General features: G+C 46.1%; 1 protein-coding gene across 1 annotated transcript in view; it reads right to left on the reverse strand.

Annotated features, from left to right (window-relative positions):
• The window catches only part of atrx (ATRX chromatin remodeler), a 225,058-nt gene that overhangs the window by 181,142 nt on the left and 19,871 nt on the right, over window positions 1-24,045 (reverse strand). The window contains 1 exon segment of the mRNA XM_055644141.1: window positions 3,308-3,360. Coding sequence (XP_055500116.1) covers window positions 3,308-3,360 — 53 coding nt within the window.

The raw sequence follows: 24,045 nt of genomic DNA on the forward strand, positions 1-24,045 counted from the left end.
CTGCCACTTTCGGGGAGCTATGGATTTGGACCCCAGGATCCCTCTGTAAATCATGTTCTTAAGGGTCCTACCATTAACCAGATGCTTTCCCCAGACTTTTGACCTCGCAAAATGTAACACCACAGTTGCTCGGATTAATCACAATCTGCATTTCTCCGCCTTTATCTGTAGCTAATCTGTATTTCGCTGTATACTCTTGACAACCTTCCTCACTGTCACAAGTCTACCAATTTTGGTGCCATCTGCAAACTTACCAAATAACCTATCTACATTTACATTTATATCAATCACAAACAGAGATCCCAGATCCCTGTGGAGCTCCACTGGTCACAGACTTCTAGTCTGCACCACAACCCTCTTCTATGAGTAAACCAGTTCCCAAACCAAGTCTCGGGTATCCTATGCATCTTAATCTTTTGGATCAGCTTACCACGAGGGCCTTTATCAAATATCTCTATATAACTAAAAGTCTTTGTCTTGTTTGTGCCCACGATGTGTCTGTGTGTGTATGTGGCCTCTGTGTGTCAATCTGGTTAATTCCTATCTGCTTCCAAACGCTAGGCCACAACCTTCCCATTTTCACAGACCCTACTCACATTTTTATAGTGGTGGTGATAAACATCCTCCCGTTTAGCATTTCCACCTATATTTCCGAAGTTATTAATCGTTGAAATTTTAAAAACAGCCCGATTTCTTCAAACTCACCCATTTTGTAAAAAGAAATCTGAGTGCCGTCACAATGCACTCGCAAGGCAAGACGGGCCACTCCGGGTGGGAGGGGCACTCCAACGTTCCAACAGCAGTTTCCAGATTTTAAAACACTTGAATTTTAAAAACAACTTCGCCATTGGTCACTCTTCCATGCTGCAACTTCGCCATTGGCCACTCTTCCAACAGCTCTTCCACGTTCTACAAACCCTCTCCCAAGACAGTCGGGTGAAGATCCAGTTCAGAGCCGACTGCTTCATTCTGACTTCGCTGGCTTCACTCTCTTTAACGATAAGCTTATATATTTTTATTGATTCCTTCAATGATACTTGACTTATAAATCTCAGCCAGGGCACATGTAATTTCCTATCTAGCTTCCCATAGTGCTCTTGGATATCTATCTATCTCTCATCTTGTATCAATATCTATTTGTTTGCCCGGTTTGTACCTACATTTCCACATAAACGGTACATGATAGCGCAACAATATTTGCTCCACCTTACTCACCATTGTCCTGTGATTTAAATTAAACAAGTTTCATTCAGCTTGATGGTATATTGTACGTTAATGACGTTTAAAAAAATTTAAAAGCTTGCCCTACCCGTCAGCAGTGTTCCACCCCACAATGACATCACAATGGGATCTCATTTACAAAAACTCAATTTTAAAAACCAGGTGACGAGTGGGGGAGCAGAGAGGGAGAGGGGCTATGGAGGGAGGGAAGGAGTGACTGAGGGTAGGCCAAAGGAGAGGGAGAGAGAGAGTGGGGGAGGGGAGGAAGAGAGGGGAAAGAGGGAGGGTGAAGAGGAGGGGAGTGGAATGCTGGGGATGAGGGGAATGGAGGAGGATTATGGGTAGGAAGAGTGATGGCGAGGTAATGTAGGAGGGGAGGGGGAAGAGAAGGGGTGAGGGGAGGAAGCAGAGGAGGGTTGGTGGAGGGTGGGGAGATGGAGGATAATGGAGATGAATAGGGGACTGAACAGGGAGAGTGAGATGCGTTCACATTGATCTTATTTTTACGTTATTGCCTCGTCAGCGCAGTTGGGAGCCAAGAGTGGTGGAATATTGCGCTGGGAGACCAGGCCTCTTGTGTGACAGGGACCCAACGGGTTCCACTTGGTCTAGTCTTACTTAAATCCATGTAGACATGCACTGCCCTTCCTTCATCAGTCATTTTTGTCAACTCCTCAAAAAACTCAGTCAAGCACTAAAACATGGCCTGCAGTAGATAAAACCAGGTTGACACACTAATTTGCCCATTCATTTCCAGTTCAGAATAAATTCTATCCCAAAGAATCCTCTCCATTAGCTTCCTAACCACTGACATGTGGCTAACCAACCTATAATTTCCCAGATTATCTCTACTCACAAGACCCTTCTTACACAAAAACAGACTGGCAACTTTCTTACATTTATTCTCATTTAAAAACTAGCTCCACTTCTCTTCATTAGACAAACTTTCTTTTAAAAAACTACAGCACTCAACAAGGTGCAAAAAAGGACAAAAGCTGAAAGATGTTAATAATAGGTGAGCTACTAAGATAACCACAAAAACCACAATGGGATCTCATTTACAAAAACTCAATTTTAAAAACCAGGTGACGAGTGGGGGAGCAGAGAGGGAGAGGGGCTATGGAGGGAGGGAAGGAGTGACTGAGGGTAGGCCAAAGGAGAGGGAGAGAGAGAGTGGGGGATGGAAGGAAGAGAGGGGAAAGAGGGAGGGCGAAGAGGAGGGGAGTGGAATGCTGGGGATGAGGGGAATGGAGGAGGATTATGGGTAGGAAGAGTGATGGTGAGGTAATGTAGGAGGTGAGGGGGAAGAGAAGGGGTGAGGGGAGGAAGCAGAGGAGGGTTGGTGGAGGGTGGATTTTTTATATTTTTTTATATACTTCCACAAGTAGACTTGTTGGTCAAAGGGTGTGATTCTCGCTTAGGATGCGAGAGATCCTGGGCCTTCCCAGACAAGCCCTTCTTTAGACTGGCACAGCAAGAGAACGGTAGAGTTGCTACCTTACAACGTCAGAGACCTGGATTCCTGACCATGGGTTCTGTCTGCACGGAGTTTGTACGTTCTCCCTGTGACCGTGTGGGTTTTCTCTGGTGCTCTGGTTTCCCCCCTCATTCCAAAGACGTGCAGGTTTGTAGATTAATTTGCTTATGTAAATTGCCATTAGTGTGTCAGACATAGAACTAGTGCAGGGGTGGTCGGCATGGAATTAGTTGGCTGAAGGGCCTGTTTCCACACTGTATATCTAAACTAAATAATCTAATGCTGGTGAAGGAAGGAAGTGCAGATGAGGGTTTAATGACAATAAATGTAAACTCAAACTTGAACAAGTGCACAGAACATAAGAAAAAGAGGATGCATGCGATTCACATTTACAAGAATGGGAATAAAATAATTAATATATTGAAAATGCTACTTTGCATTCCTTTGAGCTCAGGAATTAGTAGTTGAAAACCAAACAAAGCACACATTCTGTTGTGTTAAAATCACTTGGTAGACAAAATAAATTAAATTGCAACTTCAATCCAGTACTTAAATACAGAGAAGCCACTATATTTGACATGCATTTCTGAGAGTAAAAGTGGAACAAACCTCTTTATGCTCCATCTGAGTTGAAATTGAAATGGGAGCTGTGTTCCCTCTATCTGAAAAAAAAATGTGCACATTCAAATAGGAAGTTTGAAATCAAATCATATTCTAGAAAAATGTATTTTCCAAATAGATTTAAAACGCACACTTTTCCCCCCCAAATCATTTTTTTAGGATATGTTAATATGAAGCTGATTGGTAGTAGAAACTTCTAACATGTCTTCCTTCACTTATTTTTTAATACAGTGCCCTCCATGTTTGGGACAAAGACCCATCATTCGTTTATTTGCCTCTGTACTCCACAATTTAACATTTGTAATAGAAAAGAATCACACGTGGTTAAAGTGCACATTGTCAGTTTTTTTTAAATAGGCCATTTTTATACATTTTGGCTTCACCATGTAAAAATTACACCAGTGTTTATGCATAGTTCCCCCATTTCAGGGCACCATAATATTTGGGACACATCAATGTCATGTAAATGAAAGTAGTCCTGTTTAGTATTTTGTTGCATATCCTTTGCACGCAATAACGGCTTGAAGTCTGTGAATCATGGACATCACCAGTCCAGGGCTCGAAATTAACTGTTGCCACTGACTACTAAAAGCGCCGCCGGGTAACCTAAACACCGAGTCATTTTGCCCGGCTTGGCAACCAGATACTGGTTTGTACCAAAGATAGACACAAAACACTGGAGTAACTCTGCGGGTCAGGCAGCATCTCTGGAGAAAAGGAACGCGACATGTTGACGGATGGAATGCGTGGGAAATATACTAGGTGTGGGGTGACGATGGGTCGCAGCGAATGACGGGCCCCGAACAGCAGCAGCAGCGGTCACGGTAGCAGCTCCATCTCCTCCTTCTCCTGCCCCCCCCCCGCCCACCCTGATAAGGGCCGCAGCTTGCAAACCTGCAAATGGCGCTTTAAAAAAAAGCGTTTTTTTTTTTTAAAGCGCCGTTAGCGGGTTTGCAAGCAGCGGCCGCTATCAGGGAGGAGGAGATGGAGCCGCTGTGCGGGACCCGTCATTCGCTCCGACACTTCTGAAGCAGCTGCACCATAGATCCTATAGCTATAGGATATTTGAGCTGCACCGCTCGGCCCCGCACCTTGCTGTTGGCTGGCGGAGGAGGGAGACGGTGGCGCGGAGTTCCCAACAGTCAAGACAGCGGGCTATGTTGTCCGAGGAGCGCTGACCTTCCTTCCTCCCCATCTCGCCCCCCCCCCTCGCTCTCTCTCTCTTGTACGCCCCCTCCCACCCACCCCTTATCCTGGGGCCCCCCCTCTCCACCCCGCACTGATCCCCATTCCCGCCACTATTCAGTCCTCACTGACATCCCCTGTGCTTCCCCCCCCCCCCCCAATCTAGTCATCCTGCGCTGATCACCCTATCCACCTCGCATTGATTCTCTTGCCCCCCCATCCACCCTGCACTGGTTCCCCAATTCACCCTGTACTTACCCCTTTCCCATCCATCCTGCACTTCTCCTCCATCCATCCTGTACTGATCCCCCATCCCTCCTGTACTAATCCACGCATTCATCCCGTACTGACCCACCCTCCATTTACCCTGCACCTTCCCCTCATTCATCCTGTAGTGATCCACCATTCATCCTGCATAGACCCTCCAATCCACACTGTACTGACCCCCCCCTCCTCCCCCATTCATCCTGCACGGATTCCCCCCCCCCTCCATCCTGTACTGATCCTCCCATTCAAGAACAATGGGGGGAACAGTCTGAAGAAGGGTCTCGACCCGAAACATTGCCTATTTCCTTCGCTCCATAGATGCTACCTCACCCGCTGAGTTTCACCAGCACTTTTGTCTACCCCCATCCATCCCGTACTGAACCCCCCCAGCCAACACCACTGACATCCCCCGTGCTCTCCCCTCACAATTTTACTTACTCCAACCAACACGGACTAATTCACCTGCCTCAATCCATCCATTCTGCACCGACTGCCTTCTAACCTCCCCCCCACCCCCCCTCCGCCATCTATTCACCCCGCACTGATTCACACACCCCCCTTCCTGACCCTATTGTCTTCAGAGAGAACATTGACTATGTTTGATAACGGAATGCAATCAAATATGTTTTAATTCCCAATGTTAATATTTGTTTTAATCTATAAAGATGGATTAATTATATTGTGAACACGTGAAACATTAAAACCGCAGTGTTCGATTGACACTGCCACCGTTGACACGTTATTACAGAATTCATCTTAACGGCAAATCAATGCTCTTAATATGGAGTATCAGTACTGTAGTTATTTAATGAGCAACATTCACAACTATACATACGCATATATGTTACCATGGCCCAGGATTTATTGACACATGTTGATCATATGCTGAATAATCCAACCACATTTTTGTTTAGAATCAGAATCAATTTAATTGTCATTTGGACCCCTGGAGGTCCAAACGAAATGCCGTTTCTGCAGCCATACATTACACACAAATAGACCCCAGACACAACATAATTACATTTAACATAAACATCCATCACATAACTGTGATGGAAGGCCAAATAAACTTCTCTCTCCACTGCACTCTCCCCCCCCCCCCCGATGTCAGTCAAAGTCATAGCCCCCGGCTGGCAATGGCGATTGTCCCGCGGCCATTAAAGCCACGCCGGGTGGTGCAAGGTCGCACACCAGGTCTTGGTGTTGGAGCCCCCGGCGTGCGCTCGCAGAGTCCGCGGCCATTCCAGCCGCGCGGGGCAGTGGTGTCAGGCTCCGCTCCAGGAGCTCTTCAACCCCGCAACTCGGGCGGGAGAAGTCGCCGCCGCAGAAGCCCCGAAAAGCGGTCTCCCCCCAGGGAGCCGTGGGCTCCCGGTGTCGTCGTCCACAGACCTGTAGAGAGCCTCCGACTCTCCGGCAGCAGCAGCAGCAGCAGCAGCAGCAACAGCATCAGCATCAGCATCAGCATCAGCAGCGCTCCTCCACCGCTCCGGACTCGGCCAGCTCCACGACGGCAACGGTGAGTCGACACCCGAGTCCCCGGTCTCTTCCTGTTGGAGGCCGCTCCTCGTTGCGATCAGGGGATATGGAGAGAAGGCAGGTACAGGATACCGAGTTGGATGATCAGCCATGATCATATTGAATGGCGGTGCAGGCTGGAAGGGCCGAATGGCCTACTCCTGCATCTATTTTCTATGTTTCTATGTCACTCAATCCTTCTCTCCAGAGATGCTACCCGAGTTACTCTAGCTTTTTGTGTCTATCAAAGGAGATAGTGATCGACTACAGGAAGCAGAGCCCAATTTGCATTGACTGTACCGAAGTAAGATGGTTGAAAGCTTCAAATTCCTAGGAATAAATATCACCAACGACTTCTCCAGGACCACCCATACTGAAGCATCGCCCAAGAAAGCACACCGATGCCTCTACTTCCTAAGATGGCCCCTCCAACCTTCACCAACCTGTACAGATACACAGTAGAAAGCATTTTATCGGGATGCATCACAGCTTGGTTTGGGAATGGCTCCATCCAAGACAGCACGAAATTGCAGCAAATTGTGGAAGCAGCCCAGCCAGACCTTTAAACGTTCCACCTTCTAACCTCAAATCTTTGGCACCTAATATTTGACATTTCAACCCTGGGTATAGACCATGTACACCATCTATAACTCTTAATTTCCCCTGATTCTTTCAGGTCACCCACAGACTCTGACCAGGAAAAACAAATCAAGGTTGGCCAACCTCTCCTTGTAGTTAACACCCTCTAATCCTGGCAACATCCTGGTGAACTGCTTCGGCACCCTCTCCAAAACTTCCACGTGGTTCCTATATTGTGTAATCATAATCATCATTACACTATTCTAAATGTGCCTTACACAAAGTTTCATACAGCTGCAACAAGACTAAATGACCCTTATATTCAACACCCAGACATATAAAGGAAAGCATGTTATACATCTTATTCAGATGGCCTTTCCCCTGGTCTTACCATTTTCAGGGAGTTATGGACTTAAAGCACCATGTTTGATTGAAACTTAATCAACCACTGTAAAATATGATTTCCCTCAACTCCCATCACGCAGTAGCAGCTGTATGAACTACCTAAAAATGCATTGCAGCCCACCTCTGCCAGTACGTGCAGTTTGACTTCTGCCACCAAAAAGTACACAGGCCACTGCAGCACAGCAATGTCATGAACTAAATGTTTCAATGTGCACACTAACATCAGAGAGCATGCTTCCTAGCACTTTGACTTAGTAATAATTAGCTATATTGCATTTGTTCTTTTTGAGGAATGTTTCATCATGGAGAATGATGTAGAGGATGAGATCAGGGGGGGGGGGGGGGGGGGGGAAGATAGTGGATTTCCAAGGGTGTCCAGGATTAAGGGTGTCCAGGGGGCGGCGTGGATCTCTTGAAAACATTAAGGTGGATAAGCCACCAGGATACCAAGGGAGCCAAAGGACAAGATGGTTGTGCTTACACAGAGATCTTTGTATTCTCTTTAGCTACAGGCGAGGTCCATCAGGATGGAGAATAGCCAGTGTATTTCTTTGGTTTAAGAGGGTTAATAGGACGAACCAGGAAATTAGAGGCCAATGAGCCTTATGTCAATGGTAAGGGTATTATTAAAGAGTCATAGAGACACGATTACTCACACTGGACTGATTAGGGACAGTCACTATAGTTTTGTGCAGGGACATTCATATCTCAAATTTGATTTGTGTTTTCTTGATTAAGTGACAAAGATGGTTGACAAGAATGGGGCACGACAACAGCTTCCATTTACTTAACAGAAAATACATTCTTTATTTATTATAAAACTTGATGTCAAGGAATTCAAATTAAAACACCACAAATGCTCGAAATCGGAAATAAAAGCAGAAAATGCTGAAAGTACTCGAGTCTGGCAGCTGTGTAAGAAAGAACTGCAGATGCTGGTTTAAATCGAAGGTGGACACAACATGCTGGAGTAACTCAGCGGGTGAGGCAGCATCTCTGGAGAGAAGGAATGGACGACCCTTCTTTAGACTGAAGAAAGGTCTCGACCCAAAACATCCCCCATTCCTTCTCTCCAGAGATGCTGCCCCATCCGCTGAGTTACTCCAGCATTTCGTGCCTACTTTGGGTCTGGCAGCATTTATGGGAAATTGAATTAACACTTCAGGTCAAAGACACTGTCAGTCCTAAAGTCTCTGCTTGATTTCAGCTGATTGATCCACATTTTGACTCGGGCCTTGGAGGTTTAGAGCACCGAAGTCCTGGCAAAACCCAAACTTGACTTCGGTGAGAATGTTTTTGGTGACACTTGACAATGGCTTTTAATCAATGTGATGACCAAGATTGGACTAACTTGTTAAATTAGCAGATTGGATTTACCCAACTTTTTACTAACGGTACAAACTTGGTCAATTTTCCACATTGTCAGGTGTTTACGTGTGTTGGAGCAATATAGCTGAATAGCCGTTTGATTCTGCTGCAGCCAATGATCCTAGCCAATTATTGATAACCCCCATAGTAAATACACTCAGCTAGAGTCTGGCTTCTGTAATTATTTGGGTCACACTAAGAAACTGAGATAAATAATCTATTCATAATTAATCACAAATGCATTAGTCTTTTCTTTAGTTTACATACCAGGCTCCACCACTAGAGGACAACGACTACCACAAATCTTCCTCACACAAGGCATTTAGTTATCCAGCACAATATGCGACTCGACATGACCAGATTGGAACAATACTCGGCAAGCATCACTAAATCTGCACCACATTGACCAAAACTGATCGCCAAAATAATAGTAATGCTGACGTGAGGAATATGTCAGGTAGTGATGATACAGTTTGTTATAATGTGGTGCTAATAAAAATGCACAGAACCTTATACAGGTGCACAACCTTTTATCCGAAGATCCAAATAACGAAAACCTCCGAATAGCAGACATTTTTTCGGTCCTTGAAGAAAGGTCCTTGAAAACGTTCACCGAGGGCAGCCCGCAGAGGTGACAGCGGAACCTCTGGTCGGTCCTCGAAGAAAGGGGAACTAAATCCCCATTCATAAAAGAGAAGATGAGGGTATAGTGCGCGGGAGGGTTAATAATTGACAATATGCTGCTGCCTGCCCGCTGAGTTAAAAAGTTCCCACGGTAGACTCACGATACAGTGTATCGTGAGTTTTGTGTGGGAACTTTTTAACTCAGCGGGCAGACAGCAGCAGATTGTCGCTCCCTTCAGTTTCACCCCACCTACACCCCTCTGCTTCCCGGCCATGTGTGTGACCCCTTCCCTCCAGCTCCCCGCTCATTGCACCGGCGCGGGCGCTTTGCACTGTCTTCACGTCGGCGATGCTAGCAGGTCAGTGCCCGTCACTGGAGACGTCAGGACCAACGGGACACCGACCCCCAGGCCCACTGCAAGCACGGAGATCCCAGAGACCCACAGCCAACAGCAGCCCAGCCCAGCCCCACTCCAACTACAGAGGAACCTGTGTTGCGGATGATGGGGCGCAGCTCGGGGCGTCGTAGGGGCCCATCGGGGAGCGGGTTCCTGTTGGTCCTGACGTCTCCGGCCACCTGCCATCCTCCGGGAACTGTACCGCCCTTGCAGGAGAGTGGGGTTGTTTGCAGTTGCAGAGGGAGGGGGCAAGGGCAGTACAGTTCCCAGTCTCAGCTCCAGTCCAGGGGGGTGGCCGGAGACATCAGGACCAACGGGACACCGACCCCCAGGCCCACTGCAAGCAAGGAGATCCCAGAGACCCACAGCCAGCAGCAACTCCAGCCCAGTCCCGCTCCAACTCCAGAGGAACACGTAGGGGCAGAAGCTGATGGTGTGCAAGGTACGTCTTGTTCTTGGGGTGGCGGATGAGGGGGCGCAGCTCGGGCTGTGGGCAAATTGCCACTTGTCCCCGTAGCGGCCCATCGGGGAGCAGATTCCTCTGGAGTTGGAGGGGGAGGGGGGTATTGTGCTGTTTGATCGCCCCCTGCTATCCCAGGGACAGGGATACACAGCGGCTTTTTAGACTGGTGGGCAATCACTTCCAAAGTTCTGCCCACACAGTCAGTACACCTGTCCTACACTGCATTTCATACAAACATTTATTCTGCAAGAAAAAACTACATTGAAGACTCAAACTCGCGACCAAGTAACTGCCAGGATCGAGGCGCAAACTCGCAACCTAGCTCGGGGATTCAAGAATCCCCGAGCTAGGCCTCCTAAGGGCATGTAGCCCCGCTAGGGTGACATGAGTGCGAGAGGTGATTCAATGCTGCAGGCACATTTACAAATTCAGGAATTCATTCAACACACTGCATTTCATACAGACATTTATTCTGCAAGAAAAAACGACATTGAAGACTCAAACTCGCGACCGAGTAACTGCCGGGATCAAGGCGCAAACTCGCGACCTTGCAGATATGAGCCGAGCACTCTACCACTGAGTCAGCCATTAAAATCTACGCTAAAAAATTTCCATTCCGAAGGCCGACAAATTCTGAATTACGAAAAGTGTCTGGTCCCAAGGCTTTCGGATAAAAGGTTGTGCACCTGTAGCCTAGTATTGTAGCGTAGTATTGAGAGACCAGATGTACACCAAACTGATCTCATTTAGTAAGTAGATTGTGCCACACAGCTATAACAATGGGTCATCATCAGTATGAAGGTGGGACTTTGTCCCCATAAGGACCGTGTCATGGCCAATTCAATAAATGGTAATACTGACAGATGTATCACAAATAGATCACGAGGTTGAGCTGGTTTATCCCACATGCTCGTTCAGTAATTACATGCTGTAAACCACGCCTGGTAGCTATGACTCAGCCTGCTCGATCTGTTGCGGCACCACCAAGCCACCGTTCATGGGGAACAATAAGTCCCTCACACACAAAGTATACTATATGCTTTTGTGTGTTAGTTAATATGGAGAAGCACTGAGGACTCAGAGGGTCACTTACCCCCAGCTTCACACAATGTGCCATCTGAATGACACTTAATCTACCACCCTGAATAGTTAAGTCACCACTAATGGCACACCACAGCTGCAGTAAGCACACTAATAATACACTTTATTGTCTTTGTAAATACACACAACAAAATTTCAGGCGCACTGCAATTTCAGGCGGAGCTCCAACGTAACAGATAAATAATAACGACAACGGAAACAACAAAAACTGTAAGAAAAACGTCGTCGTCAGAATGTGCAATATTTCACAGAATAGTGTTGTGACAGTAAAATATTGGCTATGGGGGCTGTGTGTTCAGCGTGGTGATGGCCTTGGGGTAGAAACTGTTTGTTAATCTTGCGGTGTGTGATTTGATGCGACGCTTTCCCGAGGGCAGAAGGGCAAACAAGAGATGTGCGGGATGAGACGAGTCTTTTAGTATGCGTGATGCATCACCCATAAGGTGCATTAAACTAAGCTTAAGTAGTTCTAGAGTAATAGTCTTTGAGAACAAATCATGCAGAGTGATTCAGAAACATAGAACATAGAAAAATAGGTTCAGTAGGCCATTCATCTCTTCAAGCCAGCACCAACCGCCATTCACTATGATCTTGGCTGATCATCTAAAATCAGTACCCCATTCCTGCTTTTCCCCCCATATCCCTCGATTCCTTTAGCCCCAAGAGCAAAATCTAACTCTCTTGAAAGCATTCAGTGAATTGGCCTCCACTGCCTTCTGTGGCAGAGAATTTCACAGATTCACAACTCTCTGGGGGAAGAGGGTTTTCCTCATCTCAGTCCTAAATGGCTTACTCCTTATTTCTTAAGCTGTGACCCTTGGTTTTGGACTCCCCCAATATCAGGAAAATATTTTCTGCACCTAGCCTATTCAATCCTTGAAGAATTGTATGTTTCTATAAGATATCCTCTCATCCTTCTAAATTCAAGTGAATACAAGCCCAGTAGACCTATTCCTTCATCTTATGTCAGTCTCGCCATCCTGGAAATTAACATGATGAACCTACGCTGCACTCCCTCAATAGCAATAATGTCCTTCGTCAAATTAGGAGACTTAAATTGCACACAATACCCCAAGTGCGGTCACCCAACTTACCCAAGTCACCCTGCAGCCTCATAGCATCCTCATCACAGATCACACTGCCACCCAGCTTTGTGTCATCCACAAACTTAGAGATGTTACATTTAATTCCCTCGTCTAAATCATGTATATTGTAAATAACTGGGGTCCCAGCACCGGGCCTTGCAGAACTTCACTAGTCAAAGCTTTTTGGAAATATATTGATATTCCTTCATTGTTGATAAACCTAAATTATGAAACTTATTACTCAACATAACCATGCAACTGTTAGCCTCAGGATTGCAGCAAACATGACAAAAGTTCCATCTTCAAGCACAATGAGAGATCGCAAAAAATTACTGACTGTATCAACCTCACCCACAACCCATTTAAAAAAAATTAGAAAAGGATTTAAAAAGATACCATACAAATGCTTTAATTTTCTTCAGTTATTAGTTTAAATTACTGACTGCATCAACGGATGACACTAAGCGGATGACACTAAGCTGGGGGGCAGTGTTAGCTGTGAGGAGGATGCTAGGAGACTGCAGGGTGACTTGGATAGGCTGGGTGAGTGGGCAAATGTTTGGCAGATGCAGTATAATGTGGATAAATGTGAGGTTATCCATTTTGGTGGCAAAAACAGGAAAGCAGACTATTATCTAAATGGTGGCCGATTGGGAAAGGGGGAGATGCAGCGAGACCTGGGTGTCATGGTACACCAGTCATTGAAGGTAGGCATGCAGGTGCAGCAGGCAGTAAAGAAAGCGAATGGTATGTTAGCTTTCATTGCAAAAGGATTTGAGTATAGGAGCAGAGAGGTTCTACTGCAGTTGTACAGGGTCTTGGTGAGACCACACCTGCAGTATTGCGTACAGTTTTGGTCTCCAAATCTGAGGAAGGACATTATTGCCATAGAGGGAGTGCAGAGACGGTTCACTAGACTGATTCCTGGGATGTCAGGACTGTCTTATGAAGAAAGACTGGATAGACTTGGTTTATACTCTCTAGAATTTAGAAGATTGAGAGGGGATCTTATAGAAACTTACAAAATTCTTAAGGGGTTGGACAGGCTAGATGCAGGAAGATTGTTCCCGATGTTAGGGAAGTCCAGGACAAGGGGTCACAGCTTAAGGATAAAGGGGAAATCCTTTAAAACCGAGATGAGAAGAACTTTTTTTCACACAGAGAGTGGTGAATCTCTGGAACTCTCTGCCACAGAGGGTAGTTGAGGCCAGTTCATTGGCTATATTTAAGAGTGAGTTAGATGTGACCCTTGTGGCTAAGGGGATCAGTGGGTATGGAGAGAAGGCAGGTACGGGATACTGAGTTGGATGATCAGCCATGATCATATTGAATGGCGGTGCAGGCTCAAAGGGCCGAATGGCCTACTCCTGCACCTAATTTCTATGTTTCTAAATACCTCGTCAAATAAAGTCCATTGTACAGTGAGGTAAAGGTACAATGGAAATGCATAAATTACATAAATTCTACACGATGTAAAGAAAAGTCCAGTGGCCCAATAAGATATCCTCTCATCCTTCTAAATTCCAGAGTATACAAGCCCAGCCGCTCCATTCTATCAGCATATGACAGTCCCGCCATCCCGGGAATTAACCTTGTGAACCTATGATGAACTCCCTCAATAACAAGAATGTCCTTCTTCAAATTTAGAGACCAGAACTGCACACAATACTCCAGGTGAGGTCTCACTAGTGCCCTGTACAACTGTAGAAGGATCTCTTTGCTCCTATACTCAACTCCTCTTGTTATGAAGGCCAACATGCCATTTGCTTTCTTCACTGCCTGCTGTACCTGCATGCTTACTTTCATTGACTGACGAACAAGGACCCCCAGATCCCGTTGTACTTCCCCTTTTCCCAACTTGACACCATTTAAGTTGACCGACACAGGGGGTGCCGTCCTGTATGGTATGGCTGCCCAGACTGCAGCTGTCCGTCTTTTCACTTATTTTTTTAATTTTTAGTTAGTTGAGTTTTTGTTTTTCGGAGCGCTAGTCTTTTTTATGTGGGGGAAAACTGCTTTTCAGGGTCCCTACCAGGTCGGAGGCGGCTTTTCTCCGGGCAGCATCTTCGACCCGTCCTCGCGGTCTACCAGCGGGCCTGGAGCGGCGTTTCCTGAGGGGACCAGCCAGAACCTCGGCTTCAGCGGCGGCACAGCGCTGGTGCGCTATCGCGGAGCAGGCGATGCCTTGGGTCGCCGCGCTGGAATTCCAGAATGCTGCGACCGCCGATTTGAACATTGCGGAGCGGCCAGCCGCGGTGCTGAACTTTAACATCGGGAGCCTGGGATCTCTCGCCGAGATCACCAATGGTGGAGCTCCATCCAGCGCGGCCTGTTGGCTTCGGAAGCCACGGTCTCTGGTAAGGAAGCGACCGTTCAAATTATCCCAAGCCGCTGAGAGGATTCTCCCGACGCCGGAGCACCATCATCTGGCGAGAACGGCACCAGGCCTCCATAAAGGCGACTGCGGAGGACTCAATAGGCCTGACTATGGGTGGACATGGGGATTGCGACTGGACTTTGTGCCTTCCCTCATAATGGGAATCATTGTGGGGGGATGTTTTCTAAAATTTAAATTTCTTTATTACTGTTATGTTGTATTCTTTTATTTTTATGTTCTGCAATGACAATACGCATTTCACTACACCAATTGGTGTATGTGACTAATAAAGAACCTTTGAACCTTTAGATAATAATCTACATTCCTGTTTTTGATACAAAAGTGGATAACCTCACATTTATCCACACTAAACTGTATATGCCAACTCATCCAACCTGTCCAAGTCACTCTGCATTCTCATAACATCCTTCTCATAGTTCACACTGCCACCCAGCTTTGTGAAGAATTGGCTTTGTGGATGGAAGCAGCAGGTGATGGTGGAAGGTAGACAAAAATGCTCGAGAAACTCAGTGGGCGAGGCAGTATCTATGGAGCGAAGGAAATAGGCAACGTTTCGGGTTGAAACCCTTCTTCAGACTGATGCGAGGTGTACGGGAAGAAGAAAGGAAGAGGCAGAGACAGTGGCCTCTGCCGCACCTGGAAAGACTGCTTGGGTTCTTGGGTCAAAGGGTGAGGTAAAGCGACAATTGATCAGGGAGTTCGGGAGGGAGCGGAACTCTGCAGAAAGTAGACAGGGGAGGAGACGGAATGATGCGGCTAGTGGTGGGATTCCGTTGGAGGTGGTGAAAATGTCGGAGGATGATTTGTTGTATGTGACGGCTGGTAGGGTGGAAGGTGAGGACAAGGGGAGACTCTGCCCTTGTTACGAGTGGGGGGTGGGGGGGGGGGAGTGAGAGCTACGGGGTATAGAAGAGACCCCGGTGAGAGCCTCATCTATAGTAGAAGAGGGGAACCCCGTTCCCTGAAGAATGAGGACATCTCCGATAACCTAGTTTGGAACACCTCATCCTGGGTGCAGATGCGGCGTAGACGGAAAAATTAGGAGTAGGGGATGGAGTCCTTACAGGAAGCAGAGTGGGAAGAAGTGTAGTCCAGATAGCCATGGGAGTCAGTGGGTTTATAGTAGATGTCGGTCAGAAATCTATCACCTGTGATGGAGTTAGCGAGGTCTAGAAATGGTCCAGGCGTATTTGATCGCTGGATGTGTTAATATTCTCGACAGCAGAATGAATAAAGGGCCTGTCCCACCTGCATGCGACTGCATGTGGAGAGCGCGACCGAAGGTGGTCGCTTGAGCCGTACGGCCTCGCGGGGACAGTCTCACTTCGATCGCCAGAGCCGTATGGAGTTATGCGGAGCTGGTCCCGACATCGCGCAGGGCTCTGAAAAACTGACACTGTCCAAAAATTCCGCGCAGCAACAGCCGCATTGAGGCCGCACACACCACCTCGACGGGCTTACGCAGCGTCTCGACGCCGATTGCAGAGTCTTGAAGCCGTACGACTAGCGCGTGGCGCTGCGCGATGACGTCACCGTCCGGCATACCGTTGCGTGATGACATAACCACCCGACGCCGTGCGACGTTCAAATTCATTCGGCCCGACTCCTGCCCAGCTGATTGGCGAGTATGATGTTGGGATCAGCTCCAGACGGCTCCGCGGTTGGAAGTGGGACCGGCCCCGTGAGGCCGTACGCCTCAAGCCACCACGTTTGGTCGCGCTAGGCGCATGCAATCGCACGCTGGTAGGACAGGCCCTTAACAACTTACATGCAGGTTGCCTGGATCACGTGAGAGATTTATTACCCAACATTCCCTGCTTATACAGAACACCAATTCATTAATATACACATGAATATGTATGAATACATTACACTGCTCTCCTTTAAGTATTAAATCTAAGTAATCAGTTACAATTTTTTTGTTGTGATACTTGATTTAAACCAGTATTTATGAAATTTTAAATGATAAAAATAATATATTTATTTTACATATTTATACAGTGATCCACCAGGGGTGCCGGGGAGATGGCCAGCCCTGTTGGCAGTCTGTTAGTTTTTTCATCTTTTTGTTATTTTAGCGTCTGTTTAACTACCCTGCAAAACCTGTTTCTTGAGAGCATCCTTGACAATTCTAACAGACCTTTCCGCCGTCCCGTTGGAGGCTGGATGGTATGGGGGAAAACAAGTGTGTGTTTTACACCATTCCGCCGCATGAACTCTGAACTGTTCTGAACGAAACTGAGGCCCGTTATCAGAAAAAGGTTTTTCCGGTAAATCATGGCATGCAAAATTGGATCTCAACTCATCTATGGTACACTCAGTAGTGGTGCTTGACCCCATATGCTTAACCTCAATCCATTTGGAATGACTATTTACTAGTACCAGAAAGTGATCATTACCCCTTTCACAAAAATCTACATGAACTCTCTGAAAAGGTCTACTTGACCATGACCAGGGTTGCAGTCGTGTTTTTGGTGGTTTACTCCGGCAATTTTGACAGACACTACATTTGCTCACCAGTGACTCAATGTCACTGTCAATACCAGGCCAATACACAAAACTTCTGGCAATTCACATGCTTACATGCCAGGATGTTCGGCATGAAATTCATTCATAATTTTGTTTCTCAAAGACTCTGTACAACCGCTCTGTAACCCCACTGAATGCATTCACTGCTCACATAATTCATGGCGTCGATTATGGAAAGTCTTCAGCTCCGAGTTCAGAACGGAGTTCAATCCTCTCTTGATTTCAGTCCAACCGTTCAATGTCAGTTCATAGACCCGCTTCAGCACATGTCTTTCTTTGATTCTGGTTGCAAAGTGCGGAATGCCTTGTAACATTTTGTCCATGACATACTGGAAAATATTCAGGGGGGATTTCGCACCATGGGGCAACTTTGTATATGAATACAAGCCTTATGTGTGTCAAGTACTGCTGACTTTCCTTGTCGACATTGAGTTGGGCGTAAGCATGAGATAAATCCAGTTTAGTGAAGACTCTTGCGTTCTTAAAGACTTAATTTCTGCGTACAGATCTTGCAAAGTTGGTAACAGATATTGTTCCGTCGTCAACAGCTTGGTTGGTTATGACTTTTTTTACCGCATAGTCGAACAGTTTTATCGGGAGGATGCAACTCGAATAATAGTTGTATCCTCTCCAGGAAGCGACTGAAGGAAGGTATCCCCCTTAGCGTACCCTCTTCCCCCACATAAAGACATTAAAAAATGTCTGTTTTCACGAGTACTCCATTCCGCTGTAACCCGTCAAGTTCTTCCTCCACTTGTTGCTTTAGTGCATATGGTACAGGTCTTGGTCGACAATACACAGGTCTCACATCTTGCTTAAGTCAAATGTGTGCAGAGTACCCGGTTATTCCCATGTAACTGTCAGCAAAAATGTTTGCATGTTTGCTTATGACGTTTTCAAGACATGATTTGGACAAATCGACACAGGAAATGTTCTTCCAGTCTAACTCTATTCTATTCAGCCAATCCTTTCCAAGGAGGGTTGGCTTATTATAGAGGCTGGCCACTATGATGGGCAGTGTTACTGACTGACCATTACGCTGAACTTTACAATTCATTTGTCCACATGTCTCCAAAACTTCACCCGAGTAGGTTCTCAGCTTGACCTTACTCTCAAACAATGGTATCTGTGGGAACTTTGTTTCATACAGGTCTTTGCTCATGCCCTGTCAATACACATTATCTATTACCTGTTCATTAATCAATAGTTTAGTTCGAAAGTCCTTGCCTTGGCTGGTTGTAAGCTTATCGATGTTGGTTGCATAAATGGGTGTACAACCCGTTCATTTCCATCTGGGTTCATCTCCAAGTTGTGAACTCCTCTCTGGTGTTGTCGCTTGATTCGCGCAGATCATTGGTTTCCTGTTTTAAGCTTGGCCCAACATGCTGAGGAGATATGGCCTTTCTTCTGGCAGTTATAGCACTTGGCCATTTTGAACTAACAAAATTGGGAAGAGTGATTACCATTGCAATGATAACAACTGGCTCCCCGCCATACTTTGGTTTTGGTTTAGCGCCTCTTGGTTTGGCCATAGGCATTGCCTTGTGACTGTAAACGGCCACTGGTGGACGAAACGCACAAGCATTCTTTGATGCCACTCCATTGTGGTAGCAATCTTGCATGCTTTCTCGAATTTAAAATCTGAAGTGTTCATGAGTTTGGACTGAATTTGTTCATCCACTGGACCACAAACAAATCTGTCGCGTAGTGCACATCCGAGAAAGGCTCCAAAGTTACAGTGCAACCTTAAGTTTTTCAAGGCAACAATGTACTCATTGAGTGTCTCATTCTGCCTCTGGTTTCTAGTGCCAAATTTATAACTTTCTTAAAATTTATAGCAATTTCCAGAAGCTTTGGGTTGAAGTGCTCCTCCAACTTCTTCATAATGTCATTGAATGGTATGTCTATTGCCTTTATGGGCACAAGAAGAATCACAAGTGTGCCGTACACTTCTGGACCGATCTTCTTGCACAGAATCGCTTTCATGCGTTTGCAAACGGCCTTATTTGTTTCAGTCATTCTCTTTCTTTCACCACTAATCTCCATTATGTTGTTTGCCTTCAAAAACATTATGTTGTTTGCTCTCTCCATTTAGCTGAACAGCTCTCTACTCGTGTCGAAAGTGCCAAGGTTTCCAATGTAGCCCATGGACGCTGCCATCGTGTTGTTCTCTCTTTTTTTTTTTTAAAAGTCCATTCAAAAACCCCGATTTCCTGTCTGTTCTGGTGTAACAATTTACCTAAAACTTAGCTGTACAAACATTCAGCTTGAGGAAGTTGACAAAAAAAAAAATCTTATACAATCCCAAGAACAGCGACTTGCCATGTAGACACAACATAGATAGCCTGACAAACTCTCGATCATTTTTACAGCTGCTGTTTTAAACCACAGTCCACTGCATTAAAGAATCTGCGGCCTATCGTGTCCAGCTCGCAAACTGGTTAAAATGTTAAATAATAATGCATGTTTCAAAACAGTCCTGCACTGTATTTAAAGGATGAGTTCGCAAACTCTATCCCATCCTCGTCGCCAATTTTGTTATATTCCGGACGGCAGAATGAATAACAACTTGCACGCAGGTTGCCTGGATCACGTGAGAGAGATTTATTACCCAACATTCCCTGCTTATATACAACACTAACTCATTAACATATACATGAATATGTATGAATACATTACAGGATGGAAGTTAGTGGTGAAATGGATGATGTCAGCGAGTTGTGTATGGTTGCAGGAGGTAGCACCAATACAGTCATCGATGTAGCGGAGGTGGAGTTCGTGGATTGGACCATGGTACGCCTTGAACAAAGATTGTTCGACGTACCCTACAAAGAGGCAGGCATAGCTTGGGCCCATCCGCAACAGCATCGTCCGCTGGACTGGAGGGCGGCAGCTTCAACCACCCCGGGACGCGGAGTTTGAACCGGCCCGTTCGCGGTGCTTGGATTCAGCCGCGGGACTGACTTACTTACCATCACCCTGCGGGGTCACAACATCCGAAGCCTGGATCGCCTCAGCGCAGAGGGAGAGCAAGGAGGGAAGAGACAAAGACTTTAAGATTTTTGCTTTCCTTCACAGTGAGGAGGTGCCTGGTGAACTCATTGTGGTGGATGTTAATTTGTGTTTATTTTGTTTTTGTCATTTTTTATTATATGTATGACTGCAAGTGAATGAAATTTCGTTCAGACCGAAAGGTCTGAATGACAATAAAGGCTACTTTGAAAACAGCCCGAAACGTTGCCTATTTCCTTCGCTCCATAGATGCTGCCTCACCCACTGAGTTTCTACAGCATTTATGTCTACCTTCGATTTTCCAGCATCTGCCGTTCCTTCTTAAAGGTCTGCCAGGACAAGTGTGTGGATTTTGGGGAGAAGGTTAAATCGGACCATACAGGGCTGGGTAACTATGAGGTTTGGAGGCTTGGGTGGGCAGGGAGCTGGGAGTGAAAAAGTCAGTGTAGTGTTAGAGATCATGGCCTGTTGCTCGTCCGTGGGGTCATGGTCCAAGGATAAGCAGGAGGAGGTGTCTGAGAGTTGGCGCGTGGCCTCAGCCTTGTAAAGATCAGACTACCACGGCACCTCCCTTGTCGGCAAATTTGATCACCCAGTCAGGGTTATTGCAGAGTGGAGGGCTGAACGTTCAGCAGGGGGAGAGGTTAGAGTGAGAAAAGGGAGTGGAGAAGTTGAGGCGGTAGATGCCCTCCCGGCAGTTTAAAATAAAAAGGTCTAAAGCAGGTAGATGGCCATGAGGGAGAGTCCAAGAGGAGGGGGTCCGTTGGAGGCGGGAGAAGGGGTCATCACTGGGGGGGGGGGCTGGGGGGCTTTAATGCGGAGGCGATGGAAGAAGAGCTCCACATCGTGGCGGATGCGGAACTCATTGAGGTGGGGACGGAGGGGAACAAAGTTGAGGCCTCTGCTGAGGACAAACCGTTCGGTATCTGAGAGGGGGATGGTGAACACACTGCAAGGTTGGGGGTCGGGACCGGAGCAATGCATGACTGGACGGAGACACAATGGTGGAAGGCTATTTTTCAGATTGGAGGCCTGTGAGTAGTGGTGTGCTTCAGAGATCAGTGTTGCTGCTTGTGCTTGAGAGCATTTCAGTACTCTAGTACCTGAAAATCAGCATTTTGCTGAGGAAATCAGTATTTTTACACGGTGTGCGATCATACCCATGTAAGAGTACAAGAATATATAACATTCCCAAAATCATTTGGCGTTTTGCATCTACATTTCCTTCCTATTGAAGAAACCCGACCCGAAATAACATGCATTATATTCACTCCAAGAAGAAAAAAAAAAAAAGTAGGAACTATTGGCCAGGGGAGTAACCTGCTGAGTTACTCCAGCAACAGCAAACCTAGTCAGAATCAAACCCAGGTCTCTGGTGCTGTTAAGCTCTCTCCTTCCCTTTCCAGCTCTCCCTCCGCCCACCGTCTCCGCCTCTTCCTTTCTTCTCCCCCCCCCCTCCTCGCATCAGTCTGAAGAAGGGTCTTGACCCGAAACGTCACCTATTTCCTTCGCTCCATAGATGCTGCCTCACCCGCTGAGTTTGGCCGCCTGAGTGACCGGCGCATTATGTGATTGGGCACAACGCCCTTAGAGACAGCGGCTGATTGGACGCCAAATAATCGGGCACAAAAAATTGACAAATAGGAAAACAAAAACAAAAAAACAGAGTTCCGGTTTAAATCAGAAGAATGTCATGCCTGGTTGCAAATGCCAATACAATTCTGAATTTTGCATGTAGAGACAAAGTATAATAATGATCACTACTAAGGGAATGCATTTACTAGAGATGCAAGATTGCAGATGCAGAGATCCCCAGCAAAAAACAAACTATTGGAGTCTGAAGAAGGGTCCCGAGCCAAAACATTTAATTTCTATCCAAAGATACTCCATGGCCCACTGAATTTGTCCAGAAGTTTGTTTACTGCTCATTTTTCTAAAGTAAAATATCAGCCACAATTTATCCGGGATCAACCTCATTCAAGTCATTGTCAAGAAAGCACACTAACGCTCCAATGTTTCCTACCAACCTTTACAGATGCACCACTTTAAAAACAGCTTTGCCAAAGACCAAAAGACATGGCAGATAATTGCTACCTCACAGCAGCCCCACCAGTCAATGTGTCATTCCTGCCCACGTTAAACTTCCCAAAATGTAACACCTCATATTCTCTACATTAAATTCCATCAACCATTTCTCAGCCCACCCAGCCAATCGATCAGGATCCTACTGCAATTTATCACAACTATCTTCACTATCTGCAAAACCACCCACTTTTGTATCACCCACTTGACAATAAATCAATACCAATCCCAAAATTCAAGCACCAGTTTTAAATCGACATCAACTGGAGTATAATGAGTCTTCAATCTCTCACTATTATAATCGGAGGTCCCCATCTGCTTTAAAGGGACATTCATAATATCGGTGTCAAAGACAAGAAAGGCGACATGCCTCAATTACTGACGGAGGCATTCATGTCCATTGTAATGAACTACATAGAGGGGTTGGTCATGATGCAAATCAACTCCTAACTCAGTAATGACCTGGACCCAGATCAATTCACAAACAATCGACAGTGGATGCAATCTTACTGGCTCTGCTATCTGTGCTTGTATAATAGGAAGATCTACGTCAGTTGTTGTTCATCCCTACAGTTTAACATTTAACACCAGCATCCTGAAACATCTGGGTCTTTACTCCTCCCTGCGCAGCCAGATCCTAACCTTCTACATCAGCAGATCTCAATCAGCTTGGATTGGCAACAACACATACTCCCAGCAGATCATCTGCACAGACACCTTAGAACTGCATGCTCAATCTGCTGCTCTGCTCTATACCCATGGTTATGTAGTTAGAGGTGTAGGAAGGAACTGCAGATGCTGGTTTAAACCAATGATAGACACAAAAAGCAAGAGTAACTCAGCAAGTCAGGCAGCATCTCCAGAGAAAAGGAATGAGTGATGTTTCGGGGTTGAGAACCTTCTGCAGTCATGGGAACTGGAAACGAGAGATATATAGATTTGTACTGCCACACAAAACCAGCATTGTTGGCTGCGGGGTTGGTGATAGACAGACAGTGAAACTCAACAGGAGTAGAGTTATACAGTGAAACTCAAAACGACAACAGTGAAACTAGTACAACAACTAGGGTGAGATGGAGAGAGGGGATGCAGGGGTTACTTGAAATTTGAGAAATCAATAATCATATCGTTGGGTTTTAAGCTGTCCATGCAAAATATGAGGCACTGCTCATCCAATTTTTGTTTTTCCCTCACTCGGCAATGGGCGATACCCAGCGCTGAAAGGTAATTATGGGAAATGGGTAGGGGAGTTTGGATGAGGTGCAAGTGAACCTCTGCCTCATCTTAAAGGACTGTCAGGGACCCTGCATAGAGTCGAGGAACGAGGTAAAGGGACAGGTGTTGCATCTCCTGCTGTTGCAGGGGTAGGTCTCTCCCCAACCCTAGTTGTACCAGTTTCACTGTAATTCTGTTGAGTTTCACTGTCTCTATATCACATTATCACCTTACAACCATTTTTTTCCCCCCTCAATTTCCATGCATTCCTTCTACCACCTGCTGGAACAACACAAGCCATGGTTTTCACGCCATCAGCTAGATTAAACAGAGTTAAACTAATTGACATTACTTAGATTCTCAAAATGTTGTACACATCAATTAAGTCTGCCCTTGTTAAACTGCGTTATTTAAACTGAGTCCTCAGATCCTGGTGAACTTCTACCGCTGCACCATCGAGAGCATCCTTACCAACTGCATCACAGTATGGTATGGCAACT

This window comes from Leucoraja erinacea, chromosome 12 (genome assembly GCF_028641065.1).
Source record: "Leucoraja erinacea ecotype New England chromosome 12, Leri_hhj_1, whole genome shotgun sequence".
NCBI classification, from domain to species: Eukaryota; Metazoa; Chordata; class Chondrichthyes; order Rajiformes; family Rajidae; genus Leucoraja; species Leucoraja erinaceus.